Genomic DNA, 16,027 nt, shown 5'->3' on the forward strand with positions numbered 1-16,027 from the left:
ACAAGAAGTACCCGAATCTCCAAATCTATGCTAACTTTTCCCCGTCATTTCGAATCATTTCAAAGAAAAAGACCAAACTCAAGCAGATGCACCCTCACCAGAGCCAGAAGCGGAACCCTCAGTAGCCCCCTTCTCCAGACTAGCAGCAACATCCGAAGCAAGCAACCACTCAACAACCTGTCTGCCCGCAGACATCTCGCCAACATCCTTAGCCTCGCCCTCGCCCTCACCTTCACCACCAATAGTGATCTCGATCTCCTGATCCTGGTCTTGGCCCTCGCCTTCACCCTCACCCTCCTGAGCATCCTTCTCAAGAGCCTCCCAGGCCTTACGCTCAGCAAGGAAGACAGCATCGTGACCGGCATCATTCTTAACAGTAAGGTCAGCACCAGCTCCAACAAGAGCCTTGACACATTCCAAGTGCGTGTTCAGCGCAGCCCAGTGCAGAGGCGTGTTGCCAGAGTAGTTGCGGTGGTTAATAAGAGCCGAGCGCTGAGCAGCATCTGCAGCAGAGAGTTTCTGGAGAAGGGCGTTGAGGATTTCTAGGGCGAATGTTAGAATGCATTTGAGACAGGGTGGTTGTCGGTATCACACTCACCGATGTTTCCATTGGCAGCGGGGAAATGCAGCACACAAGACCCTGAGCCACCCTCGCTCTGGTCTGCGAGGTCGATGGCGGAGGCCACGATCTGGGCCTCGTTGCAGCTGTGCTGGCTGGCTAGGTTGGCTACATCCTCGTTCAGGGCTTCAAGGTCGCCGGCGCGGGCGTCGTAGATGAGATCGTCGATTGCCTCGGCTGAGAGGGTGATTGGCACTGAGGTGGACATGTTGTGTGCTTTGGGGTTTTTCTTCTTTGCTTTGGTGGGGGTGTTTGTTTTTTTTATATTCCGCTTTTTTGTATGATTAACTTCGATTTTTTCTCTCAAGGACGAATTTTGTCTTCTAACCTCTTGCAAGTTCTGTTCTAAGAACCGGTAGGTGACTTTGGCAGGGTCTGCTTTGGTGATAGGTGCAGATATATGTAGCTAGTGGGGTGTCAGTATGGGACTTTTTCACAATTTCAAGACCAAAGAGCCCATTCGAGTAGGATGCGATTTTGCATAACAACAGTATCAGACGATCTCATGGCCCCCAGGCTGCATGATATTCTCCCCGCAAGATCTTCATGCAATTTCTCCCTCTTGATAAGGGCATCAATCTCTAGCGGGACAAATTCAAGCCACAAAATTGCATCAAGAATTCAAGGATCTATCTGTTCCCCCACAAATTTGCAAGCGACGAGAATACGGAATGTTCAATCTCACCTTTGCTTCTTTGTTTGCTTTTGATGTGGTCTATGCCGCAAATGAAGTGCTGCAAAAAAAAAAAAGAATTGATATCGGGTCATGTGACTGATAGTGGGGACCACGAGTATAAGACGAGGTTCTCTTCAAGGTCAAGAGGGTTAAGAGGGTTGAGTGTTGAGAGTGTCAAGAGCAATCGTCTCAATTAGAGATATTCATAATCATACAGAGTACATTGTACAGAATTGCTCAATCGTGGGGTCCAGACGAGGTGCCTCTATCCCACATGCAAGGCAAAACGCCTAGGTAAAACATAAACAAAGGTAAGCTCAAACGCCCCGAGTCTCACATCTAGTGAGAAGGTATCAAAAAAGCTCCGAAACGGAAATATGCGACAAGCAGCAATGAGAAGGTACAGCAAACCCCACCATAATCAAACAATAAGTCGAAAGCCTCTAATCCCTCAACCAGGCACGGCGTTTCTCTTCCTTCTTTTCGCGACGCTTTTCCTTGAACTGCTTCAGCTCTGCCTTGGTCAACTTCCTAGCGCTGCGCTCTGCCCGTAGGCTGCGGCCGTCGTGGCTGTTTGCAGCAGCGTCCACATCAAAGAAAGCATTCATCTGCCGCCGGGACTTGTTCTCATCATTGTGGTTTTCGGGGTTGATCTCTTCCGCTTGCCATCTACCAGTAAAGCGATTGAAGGTGCCGGTAGCGGCATATGCGGCGGCCGCGTCCTGGCCTGCCGTGCTCGACTCGGCCTCCTGTTCTTCATATTGCTGCGCGTATGCTGCGGTTGGATCGTAGTCGCCGTGAATGGCGGGATTGTAGCCACCAAGTACTGGTGCTTTGCGGGGTGCTTCTTCCTGGCTGGGTTCTTCTGTACCTGGTGCCGCGGGGACCGAGGCCTGGGGCACACGGGGGTTTTCCCACTGCGAAACCCCAGTGAAGCGGTTGTAGAAATAATAACTTTGCGCGGCAGGATCCCATGAGGGTTCCCATCCATCATCTTCGGCTTTTGCTGGCGGGGCCTCGTCAGGCAGTGGTGGAGGGACTTCATCGGGCAATGGCGGCGCAGCTGCATCGTCGGCTGCTGCTGTTTCGCTTATGTCTGGTTTTTCGACTTGTGGTTCTGACTGTTCTTTCGCGGATTGCAGATCATCATTCTCCTCCTCTTGCTTGCTTTGGTTGGTGTCATGTTTGTCCTCTGTCGAAGCCTGCGGCGAGGCAGGTGCGGGGGAGGATCCTGTACGCTGTGGGCTAGCTGACGCGCGACCTTCCGGGGGGGGAAGACGGGGCAGACATGGTGGTTAGCACAGGGCTTGACTTGTACGCAATTGGGTGCAACGATGAAGATGAAGATGAAGCAATACATCCAATTCGCGCATTTTGCCTGTCGGTGGGGTCCGTGCGCCATAATTTACCTCACCGCCTCGATACGGTCGCCTCAGCGGCCATGTTGTGCAGTTTGCGGGCCCCCGCGTCGATGGTTCGAGGCATCTTCTCGTCGTACAAGCTGACCAACTGCGCCTTACCTTATAACTAGATAGTTACTGAAGATTCGTTTAACGGTCATATCTCATACGACTACCTGTGCTTCCCGCGCGCAATCCTCCAATCAACCACTTATCGTACAGTTAATGTCAAATTGACCCAGACTACTGTATGCTACAGGTGTTTTTCTCAAATTTTAGATCTCCTAGAGAATGACATTGGCTACAGGATCATTCTAGTTCAATTCTTCTATTGAAGCTTTATCATCTGAGTTGTAGTTCAAATTCAGTATGCCACAATTGAGATACTAACAGCGAAGACAAATCACTTTTTGCACTTGCATCTTAGAACTTAATGGCAAGGAGAACAATTGTAACCATGAGCCTTAGCAGTATGATGATTATGATGTAGGCAGGGGCAAATAGTCCCAGATATCCCTTCTTCGTTCTTCGTAGGATGCAAACTGGTGTAAACAGGAGTTGTACTTCCTATTTGGGGTCATGCAACAGATATTCTCGCTACAGTCGATACACAGCGATGTTGTTTGATAGTGTCAGATTGATGTAGTATACATATATATAGACTAATGTGCTGAACGGACACTCTAGGTCAAAATCATGAAGTTGTGGTTTTTTTCTTTGTTAAAATCGGAACTATGTATCAAGCATTTCCACAATATATAACGCCCACCAACAATGTTTACTCACCAAGATACAAATTTAATTCTAAGATAGTACATCGATTTTACACTGCCATATGCCACTATTTCTTAATTAGAACAACAAATGTCGTATTTCTGGTCTTTACAATTGCTCATGACGAAGCACCGGTACCTTATTTCGGACATACTAACTCACCATGAAAGGAGAACATACAGACTAAATGTAGAGTTTGTTACTATGTCGGCCTGAAAAATTAGTATCTACTTCAGAACATTCAAATGGTATGCAATTTGCTTCAGCTGTATGAGCTCATCTCTATACTGCCCACAGATATTCTTCCTCGAATTAGCCCCAAATCAGGGGTACATCGTAAGACATTCTTAATTAATTATCTTAGCGTCAGAAATTTAGCAACACAAGGTTAGAGCGTTGCAGCAAGAATTACGAAATGCTGTTGCGAGGATGAAATGACGGTGCAAAGAATCTACAATGAAGGGCCAATAGAGGACTAAGATTGTGATGTACATTTGAATTCTGTAGAATCCGAGTCATACCATTTCAAATCAAGAAGAGGTCGATCTGATAAAAAAAGTCCAGATTGAATGTACAAGCAAACATACGACGTAGTAGAGCCCAAGGGGCACGGGACAGGGACTGCGGACTGGGACAAACCCCGTGAGACGCCAGGGATGATTTGGCTGTAACCACCGACGCCATCATCGGAGAATACAGCCATTCCCCAATCGGAGAGGGCACATGAAGCCAAGAGTGTGTACCGTTACGATGCCTAATTCTTTGTAGCCAAAAGGCCTCCCAAACAATAAGGGGAATGCCTCAACTCTCCTTGTGTACGGGCTAAGTGCCCGAGGTGCAGCGGGCGCCCTTGCAGATAGAGGCCATACTCCACAAATTGAAAGGGAATCCTAGTGGTCCCTAGAGCAGGATCAGGTGTTGGCCATGAGCAAAGGATGCGGAGCATGCCTTAGTGCCCGAGCAGGCGTAAAGAAGCCAACCAAGGAGGTCGAAGAAAGCCCCTGCGTGGCTGGGAAATGAGACTCAGGTACGAGGACTCCATGACCCACAGAGCTTAAGCTTACTTTGGCCAATATTGTGTGGTATGGATGCTTCAGAGCATACTGCTATGAATGATGCTTGTTTCCCAGGTCTATACCCACAAGTATCATTGGGAAATGGATCAGCAAACAACAAATGAAACGAATTGTGGGCACTCTACGAGCCTGGGCCGACTGAGCAAATGAACTAGGGCCAAAGAATGCCAGGGTCAACCTGTGGTCGCGTGAAGTGAGGTTCTACACTGGGGCAGATCCATACCAGGAGGCTCGCAGGGACCACTTGATGGCCTACAAGCCCTACTCAGTGGAGTGATCAACACCTCCCTTTCCTTCCTAGTGGCATTCCACAGACATACTGGACAGGACTCTAACCAAGGCAGTAACAATTTGGCCCTGGAATAGAGGGAGAGAGGGACTCACAGACCCTCGATCCAAATCTATAAAGACAAGCTCATTCTGCGTCCTCAGTTTCTTCTTCATCCATCCGCATCACTCTCTTTCAAACTTTCCTTCTCTCGAAGCAGTCTTCTCTTGCCTTCAATCTTTTACTCCGAGTCATCTCTCGTTTAAATCCAAATCCACCTTCACAATGCAGTTCACTATCTCCGCTGTTCTGGCTCTCGCCGCCACTGTCGCTGCCCTTCCCCCCGTCGGCCCCTCCGCCGGTGGTGAGGGTAACGCCAACGGCGTTGCCAACAAGGGAAACACCAACGTCCGCTTCCCTGTTCCTGACAACATGACTGTCAAGCAGGCTCAGGCCAAGTGTGGTGACCAGGCTCAGCTCTCTTGCTGCAACAAGGCCACCTACGCCGGTGACACCACCGATGTCAACTCTGGCATGCTCGGCGGCACCCTCAGCAACTTGATCGGCTCCGGCTCCGGTGCTGATGGTCTCGGTCTCTTCGACCAGTGCTCCAAGCTCGACCTCCAGATCCCCATTCTCATTGCCATCCCTATCCAGGATCTCATCAACCAGAAGTGCAAGCAGAACATTGCCTGCTGCCAGAACTCCCCCAGCAGCGCCGTGAGTATTCCACAACCGACCTCAATTATTACACAGCTAATCAGTCATCCAGAACTCCGACCTCGTCGGCCTCGGCCTGCCCTGCGTTGCCCTTGGCTCCATCATCTAAGCGCTTTCCTGTGCTTTCTCGCATCATGCAAGATGCGCTGGTCACCTTGCCAGCTCTCTGGGCTTTCAGCTCTTGGAGTTCGGCATGAGCGAAGATGTGAACTGCTATAGATCTCGGGGATGGAAATCAGGTTTTTAGCTTTTTATCATTTAGTTAGATTCCTGTTTATTGCGCCGTCCGTGTATCATTAATCGTGTCGTGTGGCACCTCTCGGAGAAGAAAGACTGCTTTTGCTTTATCGCTCTTGTTTTGGCATGGTTATTTCGCTTCTTGCTTTTGTGCTTTGGAATCATTTCGAGCTGCTGCCTCGATCTGTCATCTTTCGCATATATAGTTTTAATTTATTAGACTCGGTTGAAACATTTGACTGGAGAACCTCTTGTAGCCTTGTAGTTCCTCTCAAACCATACTTGATCTCGCTTGCCTCTCTCATTGCGTTCTTTCCGTTCTCACTCGCCTTCTAGTAAACTGTGTTTGTGCCCCATGTTTTGAATCACAATTCATACGTATATCATTATGTTTTGCTTGCGCGGCTTTCTAACTCCAATCATTTTACGAAAAGCAATATTGTATTACCCACCCTTCCTATCTGGTAGAACAACGTAACTTATCTATCCTACTTTTAGTCTTTCATTTTCGAATCCTGAGTGACTATGCATACAACTGTCAACAGAGAACTTTTATTGTTTTCTCACAAACTACAAGCTCATATCATTACCAAATCCACAAACCAAAACAAAGCCAACGCTATACAAATAACCCTAACTCACCCAACCCCAAAGGTAGAAAACAAAAAACCTCACAAAGGCCTCCCTAATGCACTCCCACCCCAAACCGCATTTCTCCTTCCCCTCGACCCTAAATGAGCCTCCAACCACTTCTCATCCTTGACCTCCACAAACCCTTTGTCCCCATCCTCCCCAACACCCGCCGAATCCAACCACTTGGGCGAAGCCGACGCAGAACTCTTCCTTGTTTTGAGCGAAAGTGACGAGCGTGGAATATTCAACCCACAATGCTTCATGAGTAAATCCTTCATCGACCTCCTCCTTCTCTTCTCTTTAACACTGACATCAACATCAACACCACCACCGTCCCTTTTCCTCGAAGAAACCACATTAACACCCTTGTCACCATCTGTCAAAGACCTAGCTATGCCTCGACCCTCACCAATCCTCCTCGTATGAAGGATCTTCTTCTTCGGACCCGTCTCTAAAGGCCCAGCCAGTTTCCGCGGCTCAAATGGTGCCTGACACATATCCAATTTGAAAACCGGGTATTCCGGCCGTGACAGTGCCCTCATGGCGCGGTTGTCTGTCGGCGAGATAGGCGTGGTCTGAGAGGAAGTCTCGAATAGCGTGCTTGTATTGAGATGATCTGTTCGAATGGCCATCCTATTTGCTGGGGGGTCGGAGGGAAGCACCGGTTCATGCAATGAATGGTGCACCATTGTTGATGTGGATGCTACACTTTCAGCGCGCAGCGAGGTTGTTTCCGAGAATGGTTTTATCAGGTCATTTTTGTCGTCGTCGGGGATTTTGGTGGATTGGGATGAGAGACGGTGGGAGAGTCTGTTGTTGCGCATGTGGCGGGTTATTGTTGCTATGAGACCCATTTTGGCTATTGAGTGAGGGGTTCTTTTTTTGGGGGGTGGTTTGAAAGCTGGCGAATTGATGGAGAGGCAGGATATCTGTAGAGATTGTATTTGTATGTGTGTGTATGTGCTGTTGGGATGAAGGGCTATACAATGATAATAGCAGTATGGTATAGATTGCGACTGATGCAAATGAGGGGATTTAGACAAGCCAATATCCTAAAATCAAAGATTGGGGACAAGGGAGAGAGACAAGGACCTAAAATGGGCTGCATTCGATTCTGGGCTGGGAAATCTCGGAGCCAGGTATGCGTCGCTATCTAGATCATCATGGGATGCTGGTCGACTGCTGCAGTACGAGGGTAGAAACCTGTGTCACGGATTGGCAAGTGTGAGTGTACTTTGCAACTTAGTTGTGCATGTACAGGTAAGCTAGAGTTTCTGTATGTCTATGGTAAGGTTTCTTTGAGATGAATAGCATAGCGGTGAACTAGAAGGTTTGGTATAGAAGAGCTTCTGTCTCCACACGATGCTGCAAGCAAGTCGAGCTTGATAGGTTGTAAGGGCTGGGTTGCCTGGAGACCAATCATCATTTCTGCGCTGGAAACAGCGACATGATATGAGGATCGCCCGGGAATTAACGGTGGGGTTGACACTTGTCCAATCGCTTCTGTTGGAAGAGGAGCTGTCTCGAGAATTCACCACAGGATCTGCTGCATGCAAGGATCTCTCCACATCCCTTTCTACTTCGCATAGTCGGACATAGAGCTCTGGGAATCGGTAGTCATTTATTTAGCCTACTTGAAACACAATGAGTCTGATGGCGTGTATATTCATTGCTGGAGAGAGCTGTTCGAAATTGAACCATCAATCTTAAAGGAATGCCAGCGAGTATCTGAGCGTGGATCTACGTGCTTGCAGATCCTTGCTGCGCATCTCACGGACCCTCGGGAATGCATGAACCGCCTGCCCCTTTGGAAATTTGGCGTCTTTACCAGCACAAGGCGGATGACGTTGAACTTGAAGATCCGAGTATCTCGAAGAGGGGAAACGTAGATGTAATTCATAATATATGAGACAAAATCCCAGCTAGTCGATTCTATTGGATCTTCGCATGGTAAAACAAAAGCAAACTAGATCAATGAGGTCTGCGAGTGCATATGGAATGAGACAACTTCAAAGCTTGCTAGTGGGAGCATCGCTAAACATAGACCTGGTCCGGCTCATGGCCTCCAGGGCCTCCTTCTCGATCCGGGTGAGCAGGACATCGCAGGTCGGGATATCGTGAATCAGACCAATGACTTGACCAGCAGTCCACACCTGTGCACAAAATTAGAAAAGACCTCAAATATAGAGTGCAGAGAAGGTTCGACTTACACCGTAATCCGGGTCGCCGTTCAAAAAGACCTGGCGACCACGCTTGCCGCTAACATAGGGTCCAATCTCGCTAAAGTCACCGGTCTTGCTCTCCGTTTCAATCTTCAGTGCATCCTGAGTCACCTTGTTGGCAAACAGACGGGAAGTGTTCTTCCACCGACGAAGGACAAGAGCGGTATCAGTCTCTTGTGCATTGACGATAGCCTCCTTGATCTTCTGGTGAATAGGAGCCTCGACAGTGCTCATGAACCGCGTACCCATATTGATACCCTCGGCACCGAGAGCGAGGGCAGCAGCAAGACCCTGGCCATCGGCAAATCCACCAGAGGCAATGAAGGGCACGCCAAGCTCCTGGCGAGCACGGCTCAACAGAATCAAGTTTGTGATGTCATGCTCACCAACGTGTCCGGCACATTCAAATCCATCAATAGAGAGGAAGTCCACGCCGAGCTTAACGGCGGACTTCGCGTGGCGGATGGTCGTGCACTTGTGCAGAATGATAGTACCAGCCTTCTTCAGCTGGGCAATGACCGGGCCCGGGTTGTTACCGGCAGTCTCGACAATCTTAATACCCTCGTCAATGATGACTTGCGCGTAGGCGGCATAGTCGGGGGGAACCATGGCGGGGAGAAGGGTCAGGTTGACTCCGAAGGGGTACTTGGTCATGGTACGACATCTCCTGATCTCTTTGCGTAGGTCTTCGGGGGTTGGTTGAGTGAGAGCAGTGAGCTATAGACAGTCAGAGCCTGCGCTTTATTTTGGCCTTGCGCTTCTGCAACATACAAGTCCCAGTCCGCCTGCGTTGCTAACGGCCGAGGCCAGCTCGGCGTATCCCACCCATTGCATACCACCCTGCACCACGGGCACTGTAGATAATGTCAACGCCTGAGCATGTACGGGAGAATATCAACAATATGACTCACCTCGAATACCGAGCTTTCGCGTCAAGGCTGTGTTGAAAGGCATGTTGAACGATGTGGTCGGGGTATCGGTTTATAATCTGAATTACTGGAGAAGCTCGAGTCAGTACAAACGCAACACGACTAGAGACGGAACACCGACATGAATCTGATCGCGTCTTGAATATAAAAGTTGAAGCGAGTGTATAATATAGTCACAAAGCAAAAGAGAATGACCAGATAATAAACCGACGACAGCCGCGGACTGCTGTGGGGAAAGGTCCGAGATGCCGAGGTTGGCACAATTTCTGGATTACCTACCGGGTTTGGTATAAAAAGCTGATCTTGCGTGTTTATGCTGATCAATAATCGACTATCATCATCTTAGGGTACCTAGGTATGAAGCTAGAAAGCAGATAGTACGTAGTATAGAGTAAATTGGTTCTGAAGAAGAAATTATGCATTTCACCCTTCCACACTCCATTTCCAAGCTTGACCCATGATTGCATGTGATGGGAACCCGTGACTGACAAGACCACTCAGTACCTGGCAAATGTCCAAGTGTATCGTGACAGGTTCTGAGTAAGCATTGGAGGCGTCCGAATGCCCAGTCTGCTGTGTCCTGGTCTAGATATAATCATATAGATGAGTCTGGACCGGACTAACATCTCCTGATATTCGCCGTGTGCGCCGCTGACTTTCCTTCCTGAGTATTCGAAAAGTTATTCAAATAGGAGAGATCCAGTAGGGGCAGTCGAGGCTTTACTCTTCTACAATAAGATAGTGTTTACAGTATGTGACCCTGATATGAAACCCCTTCTGCTCATAGAAAGAGGAGAACGGGCGATTAACGACGGGAGTCCTTCTGAGAGCCTCAAGATCCCTCGGCGATCACGACAGAAAGCCGCAATCAGTGAGGGAAAGCTAAACACGACGACATCATCCCAGAGAGGTAGACGACGAGAGCCGAGACTCTTGGAGAAGAAAGAAAAGAGAGCGCGCAAATTCGCGAGAAAGTGGGAAAACAGGCGAGAGTCACGTGGTCTGCGTAGTCTGTGGGAAGAACAATCTTCCGGCTGGTAATGGACGGCCGCTGATTGGCCGAACAAGTCCCGGGAGCTAGTCCCGTGACTTGCACTCCGGTACCCGAGGTCGTCCGCGATTCCGAACGTTCGCGAGGCACTTGGGATTTCTTGTTCTGATCATCGAGAGCATATTCAACTCCATACGCTTCAAAATGTTCTCTCAGAAGGTTGCCCAGCAGTCGCTGCGACGGCGTATGTCTCAATCCCCCAATGCCGCCCTTGTCGAATTTGCGATCTAACTTGTCCCGGGTTCTCAGTTGCCGTCCAGCAGCCGTTCGCTATGCGGTCCTCCCTGATGCGCGCCTCCCCCGCCGCCGTTGCCCTTGGCCAGAACATCCAGACGAGGTCAGTCAACTAGCTTCATTACGACGAATTCCTCCTCGCCTACCCCCCGGATCAAATCCCCACGGAATCCTACGTCATCTACAAAGACACAAGTCGAGAACTAACCCAAGAATCGTGATCTATAGACAAGTTACCTCGTCTCCCAACACCGAGGACCCTAACCAGATCCTCGTGAAGCAGCGTCTTCTGCGCCCCATCGCCCCCCATCTTTCTATCTACAAGCCCCAGATTGGCTGGATTGGTTCTTCTCTGCACCGTGTCACTGGTGTCGCCCTCTCCGGTACCCTTTACCTCTGGGCCACCGCTTACCTCGTCTCCCCCACTCTCGGATGGCACCTCGAGTCGGCCACCATGGTCGCTTCTATGGGCGCCATGCCCATCCTGGCCAAGGTCGCCCTCAAGACCACTCTCGCTCTTCCCTTCACCTACCACTGCATGAACGGTTTGCGCCACTTGATGTGGGATCTTGGTCGTGGTCTTACCAACCCCGTTATCATCAAGACCGGCTGGGCTGTCGTTGGCCTCAGTGTTGCCAGTGCTCTTGGTCTTGCTTTGCTTTAAATGTTTCCATACCTCATACCTCCGAGTTTCCTTATGTGTTATTAAAGTGATTTCTTTGACAAATATACACGAATCGGGTCGATTGGCGCAAGCCCTAAGGCACAGGTTCTTTCCTTTCTGTTCTATCTGATCTCTGCTGGGGATTGTCTGGCCCAAAATGAACGAATGACTTTTATGGATTCAATCTATAGGTCATAAATCTCTCACTAAAGTCTTTATAATGATCATTATTATTCTTCCTTGGTATAGGCTTCTTTTGTCATACTGACATCAAATTTCCTGTTGAACTTGTTCCGAAATACAGCTCTGTTGGTGTGGTGATCTATCATTAAGCTACTATTTGACTGGACGACATTTGAAAAAGAGAGCTTTCAAACAAAGTAACCTGTCAATTAATACCAAAGCTATCTGTGCTGAGACTTGTGTGCCACTTAATCACCTAGCGGTTTCCAACATGGTTATGATATCCACGTTCCCACCCCCATGTGTTATTCCAACGACGATACACATAATGTTCTCCCACTCGCCCTCAATGCATGACTCCATTATGGGGCCCGAAGATGAGATGCCCTGGTATGATCTAGCAAGTAGCTCATGCTTGTGAACTGTTGGTTGATATCCCCCGATACATATATTTTGAGTCGTTAGACCCCCGGATAGACTCACCAGTTGAACCTGGTTCCCGCAACGCCAAAGAAATAGAAAACCAACAAATTGCCTAAGCAGGACTCGGAGGTGGGTTGGGAGGAAAAGGTCGAGGTGAAGGAGGATCTTGCACGGAGTGATCACTGGCGGGGATGCCTCCAGCAAAGGTATAGAGAATATGGCCTGATGATGAAGAGGCTGAGCCACAGGCGAAGGGTGTGCTGTTCGCCATTTGGTATTCGCGAATTGTCTCAAAGCGAAAGTGTTTGACGACTGGTTGAATTGATAGTTCAGATAACGCACTTCCTCCGTAGTCAACAACCGTAATTGGATCAATGAAGACAGACAAACAACACAGATGAAAATTTCCTTGAGCCTGAAAAGAAAAGTAGGATTTCTGGACAGGTGTGTCTTGTGTATTTATGTCCCTGGGAGTCAAAGCCGTTGCGATACATCGCGTCGTCCACTCACGCCAGAGAAGTTGTACACCGCTATCCTGCCGAGCATCCCAATCAAGGATCATGAAAGGCTCGATTAGAAGGCCATTTCCGTTGCTTTACGGACATCCTGGCCCTTGAATATCTGGCAATATGGCAATTAGGTCTGCAAGGGCCCGCTTGAAGACTTGATGTATAAATATTTAGTACAAGTTCTGTCACACCCGCTGCCGTGGCCACTTGATTATTCTCCGGAAGCATTAGGAAAGTAGTCAACCACTGGAAGGCCGTTTTGATTTTGGGAAATGACTGAAATGGTTGAGATGTCGCGGGGAGAGGCTGTAGATTCTTTCCCCGGACCACTCCTGTTGGAGAGCACAGGGAAGTTCCACCGGCCTGAGCCTTCGGTTTCTTGCAGCTATTTTCCTGAAGAAATGTGTTTCAGTGAGTTTGTTCTAGATGCCTTGCCGTCGGTCGATTTGCACTAATCCGATATTAGGACTAATTGGGTAGGGTTGAACAACCATGCTGTGGCCACCATTCTTGGGGACTATATGGATTCAACAACCTGCCAAACATTCTCAAGTACTCTGTGTCTCTGTGGCATATACTTTGATCTGGACTTTTCATACACTCAAAGTAGTTGCCACATGCCCTAATCTGCGAATCCGAGAGTGACCGTTGTGAAATTGCCAACTAACTCAGTCCCGAAAATAATGCGGATGCAGACATTGGAAGCTTCCATTGACCCCAAGAGGAAATAAGAGAATAAGGAAGCCTACTGACAAAGTACAAACCCGCAAAAAGACTGGATTCCAACACACGTGGATCACATTTTGTTTCTTCCTGCAAATCTCTTGCCTATTCCAGGGGGGGAAAAGCTCAGGGCATGATGCAGCAGACCCGTTTTCTGCAGTTGACAGTGGCAAGGGTCCTTCGAGCCAATCACCAGCGCTTCACCCCGGCCTTTCCACTGCCAACATCCGCGGGATCTTGAAGCAAACTCAGCACAGTGCCCGCGCTTTACAGGAGCCAACGCTGTGCCACCTCAACTCGCAGCTCCGCCGAGCTATGACCTCTGCATCCGGCAGGTCGTGCGCGACGGCTGTGTTCCGAGAACAACGTCGAATCTTCCATTGAACCGCGTTCAACCGCCTGGAACCCTTCTTTGTTCTTCTTGGCTTTCCCTGAAGAGTTTCCATGGTTGCTCTGCAGCGGTTAGAGACCGTTGTCCCTGGTGGTCGGGCCGCGCTTAGGGTCTGTTGCGCCACCTCTGGTATCGCCGTTCGTCCAGTCGGAGAGCGGGTTGATGCTACCTGCCTGGATTTTCTGGCCTATCACCTGAGAGGTGAAAGAGCACGAATTCCCTGTTGGTCGATGGTATTGCAATGAAATCCAGAGAAGGATGTTGCTGGATCACGCGGTGGGGTGATCTGCGAGACCAAGCTGGATGATTCTACGCTCGAGTCGAGCCTTGAGCACCACTTCAATACACTTCAGTGGAAACATACATAAGACCAATGCTGGTTAGCACTTTGTGATGGTCAAACACTGGATCAGTGCATAGTTTGTATCGTAGCTAGATCATTTGCAAGGTCAGCAGGAGCCCAGAGATGCTGGTTCTAGGCTTTCGAACAGCGGTCTGATGTATATGGAATATTTTGTCAATCCCACTGGTAGACCGCCACAAGAGTCCGTACTTGACAGTAGAGAAACTGCTCTGTTATGTGAGTCATATGTTTTCCATCGTACATGCATGGGAGCACGGCAGTGAAAAGTTTGTTCAACTCTACTGCCAATTCCAAAGCTCTGCAAGTCCGTGATAGGCTCCCAAGATCGGAGCTCATGCTAGCCACTTCGGATCCGATGCACCATAAGTCAAGCATTCGAGCCAAAAGATACCACGCAGCAGCGGTGAAGCTCCCGGCTGCTCCCGGCTTCCAAGGTACCTTAATTGCAGGTCAAACGGCCGAAATGTAAATCCAGTGTGTTGAAGTGATGAAACAACGGGCCATTTTTGGGGAGCCCCATAGATACCATGAGAAACAGAGGCAAATGAGAGCAAATACGTGAACAAGTTAACCGTCAACAATGGATATAGAGTTGGGGGCTTGTGGTTGGCAGAATCATACCGCCCGGTCCGAATTCTTTGCTTTTCGTTCAATCACCTCCGGCTTGGACTCGCAGACCAACCAACCCAATGGCTTTGAACTTCACCTCCCGAGCGGCCAGGACCGCCTGCGCTGCATCCAAATCTGTCGCTCGCCCGATTGCGACAGTCATCCCATCCCGTACCTACTCAAACTCTGCGGAGGAGGGTCAACACCGTCCCCGATGGTCCTATACCCCGGAGCAGGCCAAGGCGCCTTTCAGTTTACACCTTAACTCCAAGCGCCCAGTCTACCACGTCAACACAGACCCCGAGCTGCTGGACCGCTTCTACATCCGATTGCTGGGCAATGGCGGTGACAAGGTCCTCTCCGATGAGACCAAGTGGTTGGCAGTGACACATAAGAGTTTCGACCAAGGGCGCCGCGGCTTCAACGATCGGTTGGCGTTCCTCGGAAAGCGCATCGTGCATCTGCAAGCCTCGCTGGCCCTGGCGCAGAACGTCTCAGTGCCGGCATCAGGCGCCGCAACCACGGGGGCTGTCAACAAGGTCGACCAGTTTGGTCGCGTGCCGTTCTCCCACCCGGCCCTCGAAGGATTGAACAACCTCTCGCCCGATAACAAGAAGGTCCTTACTGAGCGGTCGAAACTTGCTGAGCTTGGACACAAGTACGATCTGCCCAAGGTTCTCCGGTGGAGCCCCAAACAGGTATGTCTCGATCCAGTCTGTCCGCTGTATCCGCTAACTAGTGTTTTTACCACAGCCCGAGGACCTTCGCGGATCTGGTTATGATCTCGTACTCGCGCACACTCTGTACGCTATCATCGGTGCTGTTTCGTTGGAAAAGGGAGCTGTCGTTGCGACCAAATTGGCTCGGGAGCGGATACTTGAACCCCTGGGCCTCAAGTCGGTCTAGAGGTCTGAGCCTTTGGGGGCATTGGTGTCTCTCGGAGCATTTTCAGGGCGTTATCTTGTTTGATATTTCCATGTGTGGCAGGGGATGAGGCGTGTAACCTCCGAGTTGGGAACCTCTACACGATTGTACATGTACTTTTAACAACTTGTTTCTTATATTCACTATTTCTTTCTGTCTTATTTTATACAGCCCAATACCACAATGGAAAATTTTAAAAAGAATTTAAAAAGAAGTGAACAAGAATTCAACGACCAGAGGAAGAATGTATTTTAAGATAATAGAATTTATTTGATATATAGGAATGTACGGTCCCTCTGACACCGCCCGAGTAACAGTGAAGAATACTCGGCCAGTTCTTATGGGACCCTCGTTAAGATGCATAGTCTCCGCGCCTCTATATCGCAAGTGTAGCAATA

The 16,027-nt window shown here is 49.3% G+C and overlaps 7 protein-coding genes across 7 annotated transcripts; 3 read left to right on the forward strand and 4 right to left on the reverse strand.

Annotated features, from left to right (window-relative positions):
- Positions 1 to 78: 78 nt before the first annotated feature.
- On the reverse strand, positions 79 to 827 carry N7511_000525 (uncharacterized protein; the record flags this gene model as incomplete). Its single annotated transcript, XM_057122950.1, has 2 exons — positions 79 to 542; positions 599 to 827. 2 exons carry the CDS (start codon positions 825 to 827, stop codon positions 79 to 81), a joined length of 693 nt encoding a protein of 230 aa, XP_056988683.1.
- A 911-nt stretch (positions 828 to 1,738) lies between these two features.
- Positions 1,739 to 2,738, reverse strand: N7511_000526 (WW domain-containing protein; the record flags this gene model as incomplete). Its single annotated transcript, XM_057122951.1, has 2 exons — positions 1,739 to 2,540; positions 2,710 to 2,738. 2 exons carry the CDS (start codon positions 2,736 to 2,738, stop codon positions 1,739 to 1,741), a joined length of 831 nt encoding a protein of 276 aa, XP_056988684.1.
- Positions 2,739 to 5,098: 2,360 nt separating this feature from the next.
- Positions 5,099 to 5,642, forward strand: N7511_000527 (hydrophobin family protein; the record flags this gene model as incomplete). The annotated part of the gene is made up of 2 exons (XM_057122952.1): positions 5,099 to 5,533; positions 5,586 to 5,642. 2 exons carry the CDS (start codon positions 5,099 to 5,101, stop codon positions 5,640 to 5,642), a joined length of 492 nt encoding a protein of 163 aa, XP_056988685.1.
- A 799-nt stretch (positions 5,643 to 6,441) lies between these two features.
- N7511_000528 (uncharacterized protein) lies at positions 6,442 to 7,257 on the reverse strand (the record flags this gene model as incomplete). The annotated part of the gene is made up of 1 exon (XM_057122953.1): positions 6,442 to 7,257. The coding sequence occupies one exon, from the start codon at positions 7,255 to 7,257 to the stop codon at positions 6,442 to 6,444; it is 816 nt and encodes a 271-aa protein (XP_056988686.1).
- A 1,155-nt stretch (positions 7,258 to 8,412) lies between these two features.
- N7511_000529 (NAD(P)H-dependent flavin oxidoreductase) lies at positions 8,413 to 9,579 on the reverse strand (the record flags this gene model as incomplete). The annotated part of the gene is made up of 4 exons (XM_057122954.1): positions 8,413 to 8,556; positions 8,614 to 9,342; positions 9,397 to 9,479; positions 9,537 to 9,579. The coding sequence occupies 4 exons, from the start codon at positions 9,577 to 9,579 to the stop codon at positions 8,413 to 8,415; spliced, it is 999 nt and encodes a 332-aa protein (XP_056988687.1).
- Positions 9,580 to 10,749: 1,170 nt separating this feature from the next.
- N7511_000530 (uncharacterized protein) lies at positions 10,750 to 11,503 on the forward strand (the record flags this gene model as incomplete). Its single annotated transcript, XM_057122955.1, has 3 exons — positions 10,750 to 10,789; positions 10,855 to 10,942; positions 11,068 to 11,503. 3 exons carry the CDS (start codon positions 10,750 to 10,752, stop codon positions 11,501 to 11,503), a joined length of 564 nt encoding a protein of 187 aa, XP_056988688.1.
- A 3,282-nt stretch (positions 11,504 to 14,785) lies between these two features.
- On the forward strand, positions 14,786 to 15,611 carry N7511_000531 (mitochondrial 54S ribosomal protein mL57; the record flags this gene model as incomplete). The annotated part of the gene is made up of 2 exons (XM_057122956.1): positions 14,786 to 15,403; positions 15,459 to 15,611. 2 exons carry the CDS (start codon positions 14,786 to 14,788, stop codon positions 15,609 to 15,611), a joined length of 771 nt encoding a protein of 256 aa, XP_056988689.1.
- Between the last annotated feature and the right edge of the window lie 416 nt (positions 15,612 to 16,027).

The sequence above is a fragment of the Penicillium nucicola genome, assembly GCF_028828085.1.
Source record: "Penicillium nucicola strain IBT 29836 chromosome Unknown utg000001l, whole genome shotgun sequence".
NCBI classification, from domain to species: Eukaryota; Fungi; Ascomycota; class Eurotiomycetes; order Eurotiales; family Aspergillaceae; genus Penicillium; species Penicillium nucicola.